General features: G+C 43.4%; 1 protein-coding gene across 11 annotated transcripts in view; it reads left to right on the top strand.

Moving 5' to 3' along the window:
• Positions 1-18299, top strand: part of SEMA5B (semaphorin 5B) — a 291544-nt gene that overhangs the window by 155873 nt on the left and 117372 nt on the right. For all 11 annotated transcript variants that reach the window (XM_074873600.1, XM_074873596.1, XM_074873599.1 and 8 more), the window contains one exon: positions 13392-13437. In XM_074873600.1, the coding sequence (XP_074729701.1) occupies positions 13392-13437 (46 nt within the window). The remainder of the gene's footprint in view (positions 1-13391; positions 13438-18299) is intronic.

Below are 18299 nucleotides of genomic sequence, written 5' to 3'. Positions count from 1 at the left end.
ATGGTGCTGTGGATGGGGTCCTCGGTGGTGCACAGCTTTGGCAACACTGAGCTGCTGGAGCAGTGCCAGAGAAATGGGAAGGGGAAGTAAAGCCTTTTCTGTTCCCTCCTTCCCTGATAAATCCACACCTTGTTCTGGACTATTTTTAGGGGTGATTTTTTGAGTCATTAGTTGCTCGTGCACCATCTGCTTGAATTTGCAAATGAAACAATACTTCAAAGAGATAGGAGCTGTCTCTATCCATCTCTACAGGGTGTAATTTATGAAACCTAAATTTAAATGTTAACCATGTTTAAACGTGCTACTGTAGATCATATTAGTAGTAACGCCAGCTATTCTGGGGTTGTGGAAGGAGTTTGGGATCAGGGTGTAGTTTATAAGTACTCCCACTTCTCAATTTCCTGGTTAACATCATTCTCTCAGATGATAGCATTATAAATTATTTCAGACTAGTTCTTTCTGTCTCTATTTAAAAGCAGTATGACCTCACCACAGCATCTCTTTGGCTTAGTTCATCCTGTGTTTCAAAGCTTCACAGAAAATGTTTCCTAGAAGAAAAGAAGATCCTGGGGCTCATGAGGGTTTTTGGTTTCAGGAATTGGACACAGCGTGACTGAAACTGTAAGAGGTATTGAGGGCATGCCATGCAGACAGGGAGCTGGAATAACATGAGCCTCAGATTTTTAAGCTTTATCCTTATCTGAGAGCCCTCCCCAAATGACTGGTGCTGTCTGAGTGCAAACCAGAGGAGTTTGATAACTCCACCACACCAAACACCTGCCAAGTCAAAATCCCAGAAACAAAAGAATTAGTTTCAAAAGCCCACCATGGTTTCTAAGCAACGTATTTACTTGTCACATCATTTGTAAAATCCAAACACTTGCAAGTAAGGATATGAATAGTTTAGAACATTGTAAATCTCACACTACCCATATTATGAGCAACATTTCATTAAGTATAAAAACATACATTTCAAAAATTCATAACCTTCATTTTGACTCATAGTTTGCATGTTTTGTTTTTGTTTTAAATGTAGTGTTAGTATTTTAATGTACTGTTTTTCTTCTGTGAATGAATGATTGTTTTGAAATATTTGCTGCTTTTTTCAGCTATTGAGCACATGTGATTATTATTTGAGCTCTTTTTAATGGGAAGAAAAACAATTTTCTAGACCTCATTATTACTGAGAAAAAACTTGAAAATATGATTACGGTAGTGATTTCACCTGCATGTTGGAGAAGCAATGCTCTGCTCTCTCACCTGTGCTGTAGGTAGGGTGCCCAATCCCCGGGGAGGGTGGGTTTTGTGGAGGAGATACTTAGTGTAGCTGTGACATCCCACCCCCTCAAGGAGCCTTACTTCTTGAGACTATCTCATTACTGGCTGGGCAGAGATGGGAGCCAGTAAAGAAGTGATGATATGAAAGACCCTGCTTGGAGTCAAGCCAAAAAGCATGCTTCACGAGAGCTCCCTGGTGAGGAGAACACAAAAGGTTTAAAGGAGGATGGTTGAGACACTGTGTGACAATCTGGCACGACAGCAAGCTGAAGTGAAACAGCTTGGACAACAGGAGGACGGTACCCAAACAAATGGCTGCACAGAGAGTGGCTGGGAAGCCCTAAGGGAAACATTTGACTTTTCCCAGAAGGAAACTGCGGGGGTGTCAATTCGGGACAGTAGCCTGCTGGGGCTGCGGATGTGAGAGGCATGGCTACGAGGGTTGGCCATTCGCAGTGAGTGGAGGTGTTACTGTAGAAAAACAGCCAGAAAGCATCATGACCAGAAGTCCTCATAGTCCTGCCTGCCAAGAGGGCTGTCAGCTCCATCAGGAGATGGGAAAGGATCATCTCTCATGGCTGTTGCATGGGGAACTGCAGCTCAGGAGCCCTTGTCACAAATAGTCATTACCAAGAAGAGCCGGAGGTAGAGGGTAGTGAGCAAAGGCTGCATCAGGGGACTCAAAACTGGCAAGTAAAGTATGTGCTATTCTGGACTGCCAGACGTCTCTGCTGCTGGTGATGCAAGTCTGGATGCTTTGATGAGGGTGATTTTCATACTTGATTTAGAGCAGAACTGAATGTGCCTGTTAATGCCAAGTAGATAGGTGCAAGAAAGGAGATATGGTTAGTTTGGGGAGCAGGGAAGGTGCTATATGAACTTTCAAAGGTTGTTTTAGGGGGAGCACAGCAGCCTGGGCACACCCTTTCCTGGCTATTATTGCTTCTGGCTGTATAAACATTAAAACGACTCTGGATCATGCAGGCTTAGGAGCCGAAGACTGAATGGAGTGACTGATGTCCCAAAAGAGTTGCTTCAAGTTGCAGCTTGCAGAAATATGGCAAATTGTAAATATACTCTAGGACCTTCAACCAGCAGATTTGGCACCCTGAGTTTATTGAAAGTCTCCAATGTGTGATAGATTAGTCTGTCAGACACCAGGTTTCATGCAGATTTCTGGCTGAACATAGGCTCTTTCCTGCCTGCTTGGCAGAAAGCTCCAGAGCACTGCAGTAAAACTCTCAAAACCTGTGCTGCTTGGAAAATATCACTCTTACCCTTGGGCACCTTCAATCCTGTCCAGATCTGGACTGCCACTGAACCCTGAAGAGAACAAGGCTCTGCAGATTATGTTGGGCAAAAAGCATTTTGCAAACCAGGAAATTCAGTGGCAGAAGTCGGGTCAGAGTTGATCCACAGACTTAGAGTATCAGCACTGGGTCTGAACTCTGTCAAGAATACTTTCTGTTACCAAATGATCAGGGCCCCTCACCAACATTTATCCTCACAGGGCTTCTGTGAGGCAGGAAAGCACTAACAATTTCACACTATAGATGGGGAAACCAAGGCCCAGAGGGATTAAGAGCAAGCCTGCCCTATGAAAAGGCTATGATGCTAAGATGTGAGTTTATAGTAGATATGAAAGGTAGTGCAGTGCTGCACCTAACACAGCTACTCCTGCAGTGGGACTATGCTTTCTGAAGCTACCAGTCAAAGTCTGCACAACCTCAGAGGTCTCTGCACTCGCCTAATGTGGACATAGCCAAAGCTCACAGAAAACCTGTGGCAGAGGTGGGATTTGGACCCTTTACTGTTGTATTTCCACCTGGTAGTTCAATCACTTGCCCTCAGCCTTGCATCTCCAAAGAAGACATAAGTCTTCAAAATGCTCATGAAAGTCTGTGAGCCCCATACACTTACACTGGGACAGTGAGACTTCAGCATGGCTGAAAAAGTCAAGTCTCATACAGCATGGAGAGACTAACATGCAAACAAGTTAGCATTGGCCACAACCACATGGGCATAGCCACAGGTTAAATAGTCCATAGACTTGTCCTGTTGCCAGCCAGGAATGACATGCCATTCGTTCCTGACTACAGGATTTGACTCAATACTTTACTGAGACAAATTGACTGAGCTGAGTTACTGCCATTTCTGATGGCTTCCATTAGCATCGCACCGTCTTACGCCAGTTTTACCCCCTACTAAGTCATGTTTGGCTGAGAAATTACCTTGCCAGTTGAGGTATTAATGGGGACGTGAGCAAGCAAAGAGCATGATAATGTTTTTGATTATATCCAGATCATAGGAGGGTAGCTGAAAGCACTGCTGCAGAGAAACCTAGAAAAATAAATACCATCCTTTCTCACTGTGATTTTTTCCTATCAGACAAAAGAATGCTCTAATTAAAGTTGCATCCTTGTGTTGGGGGCTGGAGGGGAGCAGATAACATGATGATGTGAGGAAAAAAAGGGAGAATTAGTCTCTGAAATTAACAGAAACTTTCAAAGGACCATTGATGTTTTTTAAAGCTGCCTCACCTGCATGGTAAAGAATATGGTGAAGGTGAGAAACCTGTGATTAGACATTGCAGCTAGTTAAATCCATAATTGGGGGTGCAGTTTCTTTACACAGGGAACAAAAGTGTTATTTAAAGCACAGGTTTTAACCTCTCTGGTTGAGCCTGGGATAGTTCAGAGGGAGATTTTTCCTCTCCAATACTGTGTCAGGTGAGGTCAGCTCAGCCCTTGTATAAATGTGGAGGGGTGAAGCCCCTCTGGGGTGTTTGGTTCCTACCTATAGAATTTGCTTTCCTATGCTGGTCTGCAAGGAGTCTGAATTTGCCATACCCCAAATATGTGCTGTCCCTGACTTATACCCCTTGGGGAGGAGGGGAAGAGGTGTGGACAGGAAAGGATGGAAGAACAATTTTTGTAATTATGGGATTCTGGGAACTTCGGAGCCTGGCCCAAATTTTGTTCAAAGTGTAATTTTTTTTCTTAGTTAAAATTTGTGCATTTTCTCGAGCACAGAACATGAATTTTAGTTAACTCAGAATAAATAAATGAAATAAAATACTATGCTGCAGCACTGTCAAGTTGCTGGGCCGGACCAATGCACAGAAGAAGCTGCAGCTGTAGGAGAGCAAAGAGGCAGCTTTGCCCCAGATGTTGTACCTGGAGAAGAGGGTGAGGCAGTGGCCATCTCTGGTCTGTCATCTTTGTTGGCAGAGAAAACAGTTGGTCCTTCAAACCACCTGCAAGGCAGTACCATCTACCTCTCTGCAAATGACTTCACCGGCATGGTAGTCTGCTTTTGCCCATCATCAGAGGAACCAGGCCATCGGCTGACTCATGGCCAGTGCCTGCGCAGCCAGTGCTGTGTGAAACGCAGTCTTGGCACAGCACAGGCTGTGCTGTGGAAGCATCCTTACACAGCAAATTGCAGGTCTGACTGGAAAAATATCTCGTATTCCAGATAAAATGAAAATTGGTGATACCCTATCACAAAAGCGGCCACCCATGAGAGGTTCACTTGCTTTAGTAACACACTGAGAATAATTAAGTTTGAAGATTGTATTTCAGGGAGTGGGGTGCGAGCAAACACAAGGTCAGGATATTTTGGCAAAAGCCTTGGAGGCTTGGACCTAATGTGTTTTACAGCATCACAGGATGGGTCTGCAGAGCAATTTCCTTTTGCATTACTGAAAATACTCTCTCTTGCTCTGGATAAGTTGGTGATATGTCAGTTTTATATGGCAGGGCTCACCACAGTGACTTGCATATCACTTTTTATCCAGATGTTTAGGTGCTAAGCCTACTGTTCTGTGCCACTGCAAAGGTATAAAAACCACAGCAAAGAGAAGGGATTGGTTGGCAATAACTTAAGCTCACCAGCCAACTCTATCTGTATTTGCATACAAGTCATGTTGAACTCATCCAGAGCTTGAGGAAAGCCTGACAGAACTGAGCATGTTTATCAGTCTAAGTAGGCAGGTGGAGGAGCTGCCAGGGAATATTTGAACAATAATCAGTGCATCAGAAGAAGAGGAATTTTATGGTATGACTTACTGAAAGCACAACTAAAAGTGATGAGCAAATAGGAGATCAAAGGTCCCCATGCTGTTCGGGGCCATAGCAAGGTGCTGCAAGTGCTCTGTGACTCAGCCAACTGGATGAGAGGGGGAGAGAAGAGCTGTCAGCCACATGTCAAGAGAGACTTAAGGTGGCATGTAGGATAATACATGATGGTCTGAGAGGAAAATAGGAACAAACCCACACACAAGTTTTGAAAATTTGGTTCACTTTCATCTCTGAGGTTTTAAAGAAACTCATCTAGTGCAACAGAGGGAGGGAAATGTAATAATAATAAAAAAAGGAAATTGGCCTGCATTTTATAAATATATTTAAACAATATTACAAAAAAAATCCCACTCCCTATTCTCTTAAGTGTGTACATATGGCTACCCTCCAGAAAACAGATGGTTCAAGGTGTCTCATGAGCATAGCAAACACTGTCACCCCAAGGAGGTGGGATCACACTGGAGTGAGGCCTTGCTTCTCCTGCCCTGGGGAAAGAGAAGGGCCAGAGACACCAGAGCCAGCTTGCTGCTCCCCTTGTGAGCCAATGGAAGAGGGGACATGGATGTTGATCCCCTTCCTGCTTCTCCCCCCCAGGGCAGCAGCCATTTGTCTAGATTTCTGAATATTGGCACAGTCCAAGGGTGCCACAGCTTTGCTGTTGTTCCGCATGCTCTGCAGCTATCAGCATCTGCCTCTTTTGACTCTTCCTAGAGCTGGCCCTGAGCATACAGCATCGAGCCTGAGCAGATCTGTGCCATGTACCTTGTGCCATTAAAGCTGATGGTAGTTCTCCTCCATTGACTGGAATATAGAGGATTTGATTTTCATCCTGTTTCCACTGAGAAGTACTAAATGGCCCTCAGTGGCAACCCAGAAGCAGTAGCTAGGACCCTGGCTTAATTTGGAAGCTGTTTAATCAGAATGATATGCTGCTTGCATAAGGAGCCTCTTCTAAGAGGATGCTCCTCTAGCTCTGGCTGGATTTATCACTGAGAAATGTTTATTTGGGAAAAGCAATTGCACATACAGCAACTGCATCATATTACTGTATGCTGTTTAGTATTATTCTCTGTTGAACATCTATTGATTTTTAAGGAAGAATGATGTACTGGACAAGTTTTTCTTTAATAGAAACAAAATTACTGGTGAATAAGGATCCAGCTTGTAAGGGAGATGCTGGCTCTCCACCTTTTCTCCAGCATGTGTGTGCCAGGCCCTTCAAATGAATCACTGGAGTAACATTTACAAACAAGTGGTCACATCACACTCTGGAGCAGGCGTGTAATTAACTCCTTCTGAGAGCAAAGGCCAGAATCATCCTTCAGAAGCTGGGTTTCTTGGGATGGTTGGCTAGTTCAGAAATGTGGATAACCATCTGAAAAGTTCAGCCACAGCTGGACCTGCGTAGAGGCACTGGTGCGTTAATCTAGCATGAGATTTAGTAGCCAAGAGCCCTGGGGTCTGATCTCGATTCCATCACTGACTTGCTGTGTGCTTTGGAGAAGGTCATTTAACCTTTCTCTATGTGCTTTGGAGAGGTCATTCAACCTTTCTCTGGCTCATTTTCTCCATTAGTATAAGGAGGGAATGATACTAACCAGCTCCCAGGGAGTCATGAAGCATGACTAAGCTGTGTTTGTCATGTACTGTAGAAATACAAAGTATATCTAAGGCCTCCAGGAGCAAAGATAGGAAGAGCTGACAGGAGTTGCTGGCCCCTAGCCCGAGACTCAGTCCCAACACATGTCTTCCAGGAGTGCCAGAAGGAAGCATTAGGTTTGTCACGTGCATAATTCTGTGTCTTGTTTTGTATTGCCCAAAGGACCCTGTTCTGTTAATTATTTTTCTTATTATCTATGCTGTGACAGTTGTGAGTTCTTCTTGCAGACCTGACTCCTGATTGCAGCACAGCCCCTTCCTGAGAAGGGGAAGTGGAGAGGGATATCTTTTCCCTGGGATCCAGTGATAGGACCCACGGGAATGGTTCAAAGGGGCACCAGAGAAGGTTTAGACTGGACATTTGGAAGCATTTCTTTACCGAGAAAGTGGTCAAACACTGGAACGGGCTTCCTAGAGAGGTGGTTGATGCCCCAAGCCTGTCAGTGTTTAAGAGGCATTTGGACAATGCCCTTAACAGCATGCTTTAACTTTTGATTAGCCCTGAATTGGTCAGGCAGTTGGACTAGATGATTGTTGTAGGGCCCTTCCAACTGAAATAGTTTATTCAATTCTATTCTACAAGGACAGGGAATGCCTTCCCAGAGCACCATGAGCCTACTTGAGTCTCCAGTACCTCACCTGGGCTGTGCTGGGTCCCTGTTTCAGTGCAGTAATAGCCCCCAAAAGGGAGAGCGACTCTTCACTCAGTTCTCTTCAGCTTTCCCTAAATGTATTTTTTTGCATGATCAAATATTATTATCAGCTTCTGTTGGCTTTGTTTCTACTTGCAGGGTAATTGTGTACAAAGAGAGGGGGCTTGAGATAGCCTGCCCTGTAATGAGGGAGAGGTGAGCTTCTTATGTCTACTATAAGGTGCAGGCAAGTAGCAACATGCAAGCAGGAGTGCATGTCCTGTAGTGATACAGACCAGCTGAGATAAGGCAGCATATGGTTGGGTCTCTGTCTGCATGTCAGAGTCCTGAGAAGTTCTGGTTGTGGTCTGCTTTAGGGATCTCGTGTCTCCCGATATGCCAGCAGGGGTTGTTCTGAAGCACAGAGTTATCTTCCCTGATTTGTGTGTGTGGAGGGGGACAGAGTTGGGAAATGTGAACTTTGCTCATTTAAATAGAAAAAAGAATCTGAAGCTAGAGTAGCCTTTCATTTACACCTGATCTACCACAGCAGAACTGAAAAGCATGCTCTCTTTTAATTAGAAGGAAGCACCTTTTAATCAGCCAGCACAGTGCTGACAGATGTAGTGTCTGGAAAGAGTCACTGAAAAAGAGGCCTGAACGAGTGTCTGAAGCATGTTGCAACTCTTCTAATTTCAGAACTCCTAAGAGGAAGGGTCTCTGCTATTATTCAAGCACTCTTGTTATGTAGCTTCCCATTGGAAAAGCTTAATTTGTCTTGTAGCTTTGTTGCTCAGTGGCATCACAGATGAAGTACTTTGCCTTCACTGTAAATTGTTTCAAGGCCAGGCAATGTGTGAACAAGTGCATGGGCATCATGTTACAAAGTTCATCTAAGGTGTGCTTGGCTGTATGAAGTAAACACTTAATAAGCAGATTTGACTTGGGAATGTCATGGCAAGCAGATTTAAGTGGATATATTCTTCCACCCTTTCTTGAAACACATCTCAACTGCTCTCCTGCTGTTCTGGTGCGTATGCTTTGTGGTACCAGGCACAGTGAGCACTTAATCATTTTACAAGGCAGCCAAATGCGAATTACAAAGCCAATTAACAAATACTTTCATTTACAGGATTTATATTGCAGCTTGGCTCTGTTCATACGGAGACTAGCCCAGAGGGCCCAGTTTGGGAAAGTAATTCGACATCTACCCAATTTCCATGAGTGTAAATGGCACTTCAGTACAGGTTTACACGCTGTGCCCCAACTTTGGGCACAAGTTATTCTCCTAACCAGGGCACAGATTAATGGTCCAGGAGATCAGCTCCTGGTTGTGCTGCAGATATTCTCTGTGATGTTGGCTAAATTGCTCAATCTGTTCTTTAAATGAGAACGATGTCTCTTTTTCACTCTTCTGTATATATTTAGATGGCAAATTCTTCAAGACTAGGTTGTATAGAGCAGGAGGTTTACAGGCTGGTTTACAGCAGCTAACTTCATATATCTGAGCTGTGGGATAATATCCCCCTGAAATCAAAGGTGATGGAGAGAGAATCCACCCTGAGGTTGTTTAAATAGACATCAACCATCAACCCACTCTGTGTCTTAATGCCACAAACCACAGCCTTGGCTGAGGCTTCAGGGTATCACTGTTTAACATGGATGTTTTCAGAAATGCACTGATGTTCATAAATAACAAGGTTAGTAGTAATAATAATTAGTAGTTTGAGGGACCTTTTAATGTGTATAATACCATTTGTCCTAGAGTACTTAGAGGAGTGTCGTCGCTTGCTCTGGAGATGGCTGAAATGCAGCCAACTCTGGGATGAAATAAAGCGTGTTTTAATACCATGGAGTGAAGTTGCATGACTTTTAGGACAGAAAGTGAGTAAGAAGGTTGTCCTGTCCCTCCAAGTTTGTTCACTAGATTTTATACAGGAGAAGGAAGTTATTAGAATAGCTGGCTGCACCAGGCAATCACTCTTCTGGCCTACTCCAGCTGGGTTTAATTTAAGAGAGAAAGGAATTAGCCAACGTTCACTTACAAGACAAAATGGGAGAAAAAAAAAGCCTAGGAAGGCACCTCATCCATTCATGCAGAGATCTCAGTGTTCTCATCTATTTCTTAATCCTACTCTTTCAGCTGCTTTAAGTTATAGTTCAGCAAGGTATTAAACATACATAACTTCAAACACAAGCAGAAAAAAGGACACAAATGGGGCAATTCTAGGTACAATAAACCACGCCTGTCATTCAGAGACCTTGCTCATTCTTGGACTGAAATTGCAGTTAAAATGCAATTCATAAAAATGGCACCATCTTATTCAGCAGATCTTTCCCCTTGGTTTTTTACTCCTGGTATAGCTTTACAGAACAAGTATGGTTAAAAGAACATGTTATTAATTAAGGATTAGTCAATTCGAGCTGAGCAGGTCAACTGGAGTCTGGAGGTGTCTGTGATAGCCTGGTCTGCCTACTGGTGTTCATATTACTGCTGATGAGATGTGAGAAGGATCAAACAAACAAGAAGAAATTGCCAGTGGCTGTGCAGACACCAGGTGAGGCAAGCTGATGAAAAATGTAGGGAAACCCTTCTTTCTGTAAGAAAGACACAAGATCAAACTTAGAGAGCTGAGGTTAGCATGAAGCCTTTGGAAGATCATTGTGCTATTCAGATTAGTACTACGTTCCTGCGTGGTTTAGGTCTCAGCCACCCAAGTTATCTCACTACTAACACTTTGTCCAGGTGCTACACAGCAGTCATTGAGATGACAGAGACTGGCTTTATTTAAATGAACACTATTCCTGTCTGCATCTGTTTTGGCTGAGTGCAATGAAAATTGTGTCCTTTAGATACGTCTTTTCTATTAAAGATATTTTGGTTGAATTTGCTCCGCAGTGCTATCAGGGAGAAAAACCTAATATTAAAATTTATTACTGAGTCAAACTGTCCAGCTTTTTACAAGACTAAAACAAGGAACTGAAATCTGCATCATAAGACTTCCAAAATCAATGCATTTAAATAGCATGCTTAACAACAGGATAGCAACTTCAGGTCCCTAGTTATGAGAACTTTCTCCTTAGGGTGTTGTAAGATTGGAGGCCAGGAGAAGGCTTATTCCATGTTATCTCATGTCCTGGAGTTGCATTAATATTTTGGTGAGAGTAGCATGTGTTTTTCTAAGGGAGCTGTCAGAATACTCACTGGATGAGAATTATCTCCATTTTGAAATTTTAGCGGTATGTAAGCTTAGTGCCTCTGGTCTGCTACACGCACCAGTGTCATGGTTTAGGCCCAGAGGACAACTGAGCACCACGCAGCCGCTCGCTCACCCCTTCCCCCAGCACTGGGAAGGAGAAAATGAAACAAAAAGGTTCAGGAATTGAGATAAGGACAGGGAGGAATGGCTCACCCATTTAAAAGGTCACAGGCAAAAGACAGACTTGTTAGGGGAAAAAAACCAAGAACACTTTAATTCAAACACTAAGAAAACCAACACTCAACGTGCAGAATGGGACAGTGAGAAGCATTGCCATATCTTAAAACACCCCCCCCCACCCCTCACTTCTTCCTGGGCTCAGCTTTTGTTCCTGATATCTCTACCTCCTCCCCCAGGGGCACAGGGGCAGGAGATGGGGGGTACAGTCAGTCCTCCACTTCTTCCTGAAAGGTTGGGGGGAAGCACTATTCTGCATTCTTCCCCCTGCTCCACGTGGCATCCCTCTCATGGGAGACAGCCCACCACGAACTTTCTCTGCTGTGAGTCCTCCCCACGGGATGCATTCTTCTTGAGATGCTCTGGTGTGGGCCACCCCCGTGTGTTGCAGTCCTCCCAGCAATGAACTACAACAGCGGGGGCTTCTTCTTCCCATAGAGTTCCGGGGGTCCTCCACAGGCCGCAGGTGGATCTCTGCTCCACCGTGGACCTCCATGGGTGGCAGGGAGGGTGGCCCTGCTGTCTCACCATGGGATACATGGGGGCTCTGATTCGGCGCACCTCCCCCCTTTCCTCCTCCTTCCTACCAATAAACAAAAAAACCCGGCCACTCAAACCGAGCACAACTTGCAGAACATAATATTTAAGTCTGTAGCTGATGCTAAAAAGTTAGTAAGAAATTACTTGGGAAAGTATGCAGCCCTTTGGGACAGAATAGGGTTTCAGACTGTACAAAACCAGACTGTGCTGGATTTCCAGTGATAGGACTAGGAGAGAAGATATATTTTGTTCAGATATTGCTAATGGGCCTCATTCTTCTCTAGGCAACCAGTGCCAGTATAGAATAGGATGGTGCAATTCAGAACTATATCAACTGAAGTTTTGGTACTAGGAGTTTGACTTCCTGAGTTCTCCATCATCCCTGTTCCCATCCTTTTTTGTTGACAGTCAGCAGCAGTTGAGACCTTTTGATTTATCTATAGAACAGGGACAAAGTATACAGGCAACTCTATGATTATGACTTAGGTGATATACAAGTGAGAGATAACAGAAGGAAAAATTGCTCAAGCCTTGTAATGGTCATTGTGACCCCATATGAATCTCTTGTATATTGAAATTTGTATTACTTTCTTTGCTTGGGCAGAGTGTGCTGCTGACTACAGACCCTAAACAGGGCTCTTCAGAAGAGTCCTTAGGACCTTTTCATCACTATAGGAGCTTTCCACTGATTTCTCTGACTTCACTGACATAAGACTGGAACTTGCATTTTCATTAGGTAGGGGAATGTCTGTATACTGGTACTTCTGGAGCAGATGAATCTATATCATCAAAGCTGCACTAAATAGAGCCAATTCCAAAACCATATTTCACCTGGTATAACATAAATGTGTCTTCTCTGGGAGACTGTGGTGACAGGGATGTTGGAAAAGGATCACATCTCTTTAGACCCCCTGACAGATGGGATGCAAAAATATGAAGTTAGACATGGCCAAACTCCTCAAGCACACAATCAGGTCCATATGGCTTAATACGTCAGCTGATTCTTGGTAAGTGCATTGTCTTAGCAAGCAAAAATGTGAGATAAATCCTGTTAACTAAGCCTCATCCATAGATGTTTATGCAAATGTGTGTTCCCTCTGATTTGTGATGGGATATGAACATGCAGGAGAGTTACGGGAGCTCGGCTGATGTGTGGTATCTCATGCTACAGTGACTTTGGTCAGGAATTCCCTTTCTTTGCCTGTGGAGATGCAATGACAGGAGGATTGGGAGTATCTGCAATCACTGCCTTGATTTACCTGCTGGTTTTCTGTGCAGAGATATTCTGCTGAGAAGTATCTGCCCTCTTCTCCTCCTGTACCACAAAGTCCTGAAGGGGAGCACCCCCAAGCACAGGCTTGCGGGGGAGCATACTACAGGAGTCAGCTTTGCTCTAGCTGGCTTCTGTCCAACCTGTTTTCTCAGAATGCAGAGAAAAACATGAGTGCAGCCCATACAGGACTTCAAGTAAAGCCATTTGAGAGGTTGCAAACAGTCCCCATGTTGTTGGGATTTCAATGTGTTTTTTCATTATGGGTTCTGGACTATTTTACTCCAGACCTGCTCAGAACTTTGTTATGAGGTTCACTAAGACACTGATGAACAAGGGGCATATAACTGGTTTTGCATTCTGTGGAGAGAAGTCCAAGAAAAGCTTGTTGTTTGTAGAAATGAATGACCAAAAACTATTACTTGCTTTTATAACTTTTCCCTTCCTTCTTTGATAGCCTAACAGTCTGTAATTTTTCTGCTTGTTCATGCAGGAACTACCTCTTCAGACTTAGTCTACACAATGTTTCTCTTATTCAGGTATGTTCACTTTTTACTCTCTTGTTTTATTTGACTTGCTAATGAAAGTTCTGTAATATTTGATGTACATTTTCAGAAGGCTGTATAGTGTAAATTTGCCCAGAGTGATAGAGCAGGGAGAAGACAAAGTCAAAATCAGATGCTTATTCCCACTCCAATGATAATGCTGGGGGAAGGGCTATTCTACACTTGACTGGACAGCGCTCTCTGCTTCTTGATTCTTGAGTGTTTGGGTGGTAATGGGATCTGCCAAAAATATGGTATCTTAAGAAACAAAGCATGTAGTGTGACTGATACAGGCTTAAACAGAACAATCAATAGAAATCCTTGGCTTTCATTAGAGAAGATGTCAGCAACATGTAGGAGAAGCTTTTACTATTCTTGTCCATCCTCATTTTTAGCCATTGTTGGCCTTTGTGAACATGGATTGCTGAGGAGTGTGTTTTCCTGAATGCATTACTAAAACCAAGATTGGACTTGCAAGCATTCAAGAGGCAAAATGATTTGAAAAATGTGCTATCTGTGGAAGAATGGAGGCAAAGCAGCCGAAGTTTGAAAGGGCTTGCAAACATCCAGCATATCAGGACTTTACTCCCACTATACTGAATGTGGAATTGAAAGATGCAGCAAAAATTGTTAGCAAAAACCCCAACAGATTATCTTTAAATAAATAAATACTTATGCTCTGGGATATTTACCATCTTCTATGTTCTATAGCATCAAAGATGTATTCAGCATTTTTCAGACAGATTGAAGGGCCTTCCTCCTGTACCTGACCACGCAAAGAAGCCATTGGAGTAGCATTGCCAGCCATTCCGAAGTGCACAAGCCTTTCGGTGTTAGTAAGAGTTACAAGTATAGCTGGAGAGAAGAAAAGATGTTTAATGGTTGTAAAATGCATTGAATCTTCCTTTAAAAGGAAAACAAAGTCTGGAGTTACCAATGACAACAATAAAGATTTAGAGAAGCTGATACTCCCATTTGGCAGTAGTTTCCCTTTGCAGAGCCATATTAGCATGGCTGGAAGGCTTCCAGCAAGCACACAGGAGAGGGAAGTCTCTGTAGTTATGCGAGGTGTCATACCTTCTGCAATGCCTGTTACCACACTGCCTGACACACACTCTTGTGCTTGTCAGATGAGGGATCCCGTTCCACGGAACTCCATTGTGAATCTCCCTTATACACTTCTGAAGTCAGGCTTGGCTTGGGCCCTTTTCAGTGCAGCAAGTTTCCTTTCCTACACTGCAAAAAATGGGAAGTCTCCTTCTATGGCACTGGAGGATGCTGTGGGATCTCCGGTTAACATAATGAGCTTAGTTTGCTCCTGCTTTCTGGGTGTATCCGGTCACTTTGCCAAGACTTTTTGCATGACAAAGAGAGCATGGAATTATGTTGACACACGTGTTGGGAATGATGGAAGCGATTGTTTCCCGACCTAATGGTTGCCTAAGTAGCTGCTTGGCTTGTCTCCATAAAGCACATGATGCAGCTTAGGGGCACCCCCTCCCACCTTCCCTTTGCAGTGCATCATTTTAAAGATCAGATCAGAAAGCAAGACAAGAAATGCAAGGAGTTTGCAGGCAGTTCTATAGGAGGTGAGAGTGCAGTTTAAGAAGTAATCACAATGCTAATTTGGGTTGGTTTGTATCTCCTCTTTGCTTGTAAGTAAAATACAGTGTGAATCTTGTCAGGCCTGATTTGGGGATAGTTTTTCATCTTGAGATTGTGGTTTGATTTATTTCTACTCATGGGACTTACTCTTCAGGTTGCCAGTGGTGCTAAATCTACTTCAAAGTGCAGGACTGTGTTGACAAATGTCTGCTCCCTTGCATTTGTGCTGCCATGAGGTGAGGGCAAGCACAAGGAGCACAGTCTACAGAGACAGCAGGACGTGCTGGTTGTGGGACAAACCCTGGCAGTGTGAGGAGTATACCTCTCTACAGCAGGGTTAGGTGAAGTTTAAAGCTGTTTTTCACTGAGTGTTCTTGCACAATCAGCTACATCGCTAGGCTGCACTGTCCCTGTGGGGAAAAGGCAAGGGCACATTTCAGCCCCATAGCTGTCATGGAAAGAAGAGGAGGCCAGGGTGTTCCTGTGAAGGACATGACTCTTAATTGTCTTTTCAACAAGGGTCGCAACAGCATCTCGCAGGAGCAATATCACTGTGCCACCGCTTGCTAGCACATCAAATTCAGTACTTTCGTCTCTTGTTCTGTAATGGGTAGATTTACTAGCTCACTCTTCCTAATGCATGTTTTCCTTGACAGTTATCCGTTCTTTAACCAGAAAATGAATATTTCCTGCAATTGAGCGGGCTATAATGCTTTTCATCACAGCATTACTTTATTCATTGCTTTCCAATGGGAATAAATTCTTCTTTTTCTGGATTATAATCCCCTTTATGAATATTGCGTATCACAAACCCAGTGTTAACCATGTTGTTACTCTCTGATTTTAGAAAGGTTTTCAGCTCCCAGAGTTTAAAAGACTGTGGACTTTCCTACCTCTTGAATGACTGTGGAGGCCTTTCATTTAAGACCAATGCAAAATCAATTAAAATGAGCAAGAGTTCTCCATCAACTTCAAGGATCATTTTGTGAAACTGTCACTTCTGAAAATACATTTTAGGAGTCTTCAGTTCCAGAAGCTAAAGTTATGGTATTATTCCTGAATCTGTGTTGGACTGCCATTAGTATAAACTTAATACTCTAATCTCCACAACAAAGAATGCTGGAGTATCATGTAGTCACTCCATGTAGTTTGGATAGGAAGTTATTGTCTTGAAATTGCAGTAGACTAAAAGACAAAATTTAGCAAGTTACTGGATAAGAGCCACGTAAAAGATAGCATTACCCTATAGAACAGTTGAGATTTCAGGGGAGGGGAGAAAGAAAGGTAGATTTTAGGATGTGCCAGCTGTTGGACCATATTATAAAGGAATCATTTCCTTTCTTAGCTCTCAGCTGCTCTACCATGTGCTGAAGTTTTCTCCTCACTTTGAATTTTCTGTTGGTTCTGCTGCGGTTGTTTCTCCAAGACTGTAGTGCTGAGCTTTTACATGAGAACTAGTGAGTGGAGTGGAGCAGAAACTGAAGCTTGTTTTCTGTTCTGCAGAACAAAATATCCCAACTTCTCTGAGATTTTTTCCCCCTCTCTCTTTGTTTCTGAAATGTGTTTCGGACATTCCATTTGGGATCTGAGAAACCTTTCACCAAATGAGTTTTAGTTGCATGAGAAACTTTGGTGGTGGTTAATTTTTTTGTGAGAAACATTTTTGGCTGAATGTCAATGTCCAGAAGGAAATTGAGACCAAGGTATTTTGGGAATCACTTGTGATTTTGTCTACCTGTCTTTCTTGCCAAAATTGAGGCACATTTTAAAGAATTTCTGAAAATCAGCATCTTGAGATGCCCCAGGTGGGGTATCCAAAAGCACCTGTTAATTTTGGAAACTTTGGCATGTAGCATGCAAATTCTTGAAGCAGTCAAGAAACATTGTTTTAAAATGGATACTGTTCCCTAAATCTTTTACCATCTCTTTTAAGCAAAATCCCTGCAACATGTTTCATCTCCATCTTTAAATGGTCCTCTTGTATGCGTTGTAAGATCTAGGTATTAGGCATTTTATAGAATACATTTTTAAAATGATGTGCACTTGGAGCACTTGCTGTTTAATTTATGCATGGGTCTGAAACAAGGTTAGCTCCTAATCTGCAGCTTTCACAGTGAGGCCATAGAAAAGTCAGTGTTATAGTGGAGTTTGTAATTAATAGAGTAGGTGGAAGGGTCATTTTAAAAACATAAGCCTTTGAGCAAATTTTTAAAAATGCACAATGCTGATTAGGACTTCTTAGCAAGGAATGCTATTCTCCGGTGTGCGTTAAAAGCAGGCTACTTGGCAGGCATTTCATAAATCCCAGTGCAGTGCTACCCCCTGTTCACCTTGATTTTACCTGGAACTTAGAGTTCTCAACTGAAATGAGTGGGAAATTATTTTTCCAACCTTTTTTGAGATGCTAAGATTTCCATCTTTTCTGCACTGAGATGAAAACAACATCTTTGTAAAATCTGGAAGAGAAGGAGATAGACACATGGTTACTTGGGATGCAAATATTCTGGGTCAAGTTATTTTCTGAAGCATTAAGAAAGAGGATTTAAATGTGCATTTCTCTCATCTCAAGTGACTGACCTGGTTTGTTTGGGGCTTTCCCCCTCCCCTCCCCTCCCCTCCCCTCCCCTCCCCTCCCCTCCCCTCCCCTCCCCTCCCCTCCCCTCCCCTCCCCTCCCCTCCCCTCCCCTTCTCCCTTCCCTTCCCTTCCCTTCCCTTCCCTTCCCTTCCCTTCCCTTCCCTTCCCTTCCCTTCCCTTCCCTTCCCTTCCCTTCCCTTCCCTTCCCTTCCCTTCCCTTCCCTTCCCTTCCCTTCCCTTCCCTTCCCTTCCCTTCCCTTCCCTTCCCTTCCCTTCCCTTCCCTTCCCTTCCCTTCCCTTCCCTCCCCTCCCCTCCCCTCCCCTCCCCTCCCCTCCCCTCCCCTTCCCTTCCCTTCCCTTCCCTTCCCTTCCCTTCCCTTCCCTTCCCTTCCCTGGTTCCCTTCTGGACTCTCATCTGATAAGTTTAATAGAAACTGCTAGAATGTCATAACATGTTTTGATTTCAGTTATTTGTTTTAATGGAAAATCTCTTGGGGAAAAAATTTCTAACCAGCCCTGTGAAGTTTGCAAGCTGACCAGTTATGTTATATCAGGTTAATAGTATTTAAAATACTTTTAAGAGTCTGTATGTATTCCCTTTCTTAAAAATAAACTGTATTTTAACAGAATATGAAAGAATAAATGGGTGCACCTTTTGCAAAACTATTTGGAAGAC

The sequence above is a fragment of the Strix uralensis genome, chromosome 6, assembly GCF_047716275.1.
Source record: "Strix uralensis isolate ZFMK-TIS-50842 chromosome 6, bStrUra1, whole genome shotgun sequence".
Taxonomy (NCBI): Eukaryota; Metazoa; Chordata; class Aves; order Strigiformes; family Strigidae; genus Strix; species Strix uralensis.
Note: the sequence above shows the minus strand (reverse complement) of the source record. Positions and strands in the feature narration are given on the sequence as shown.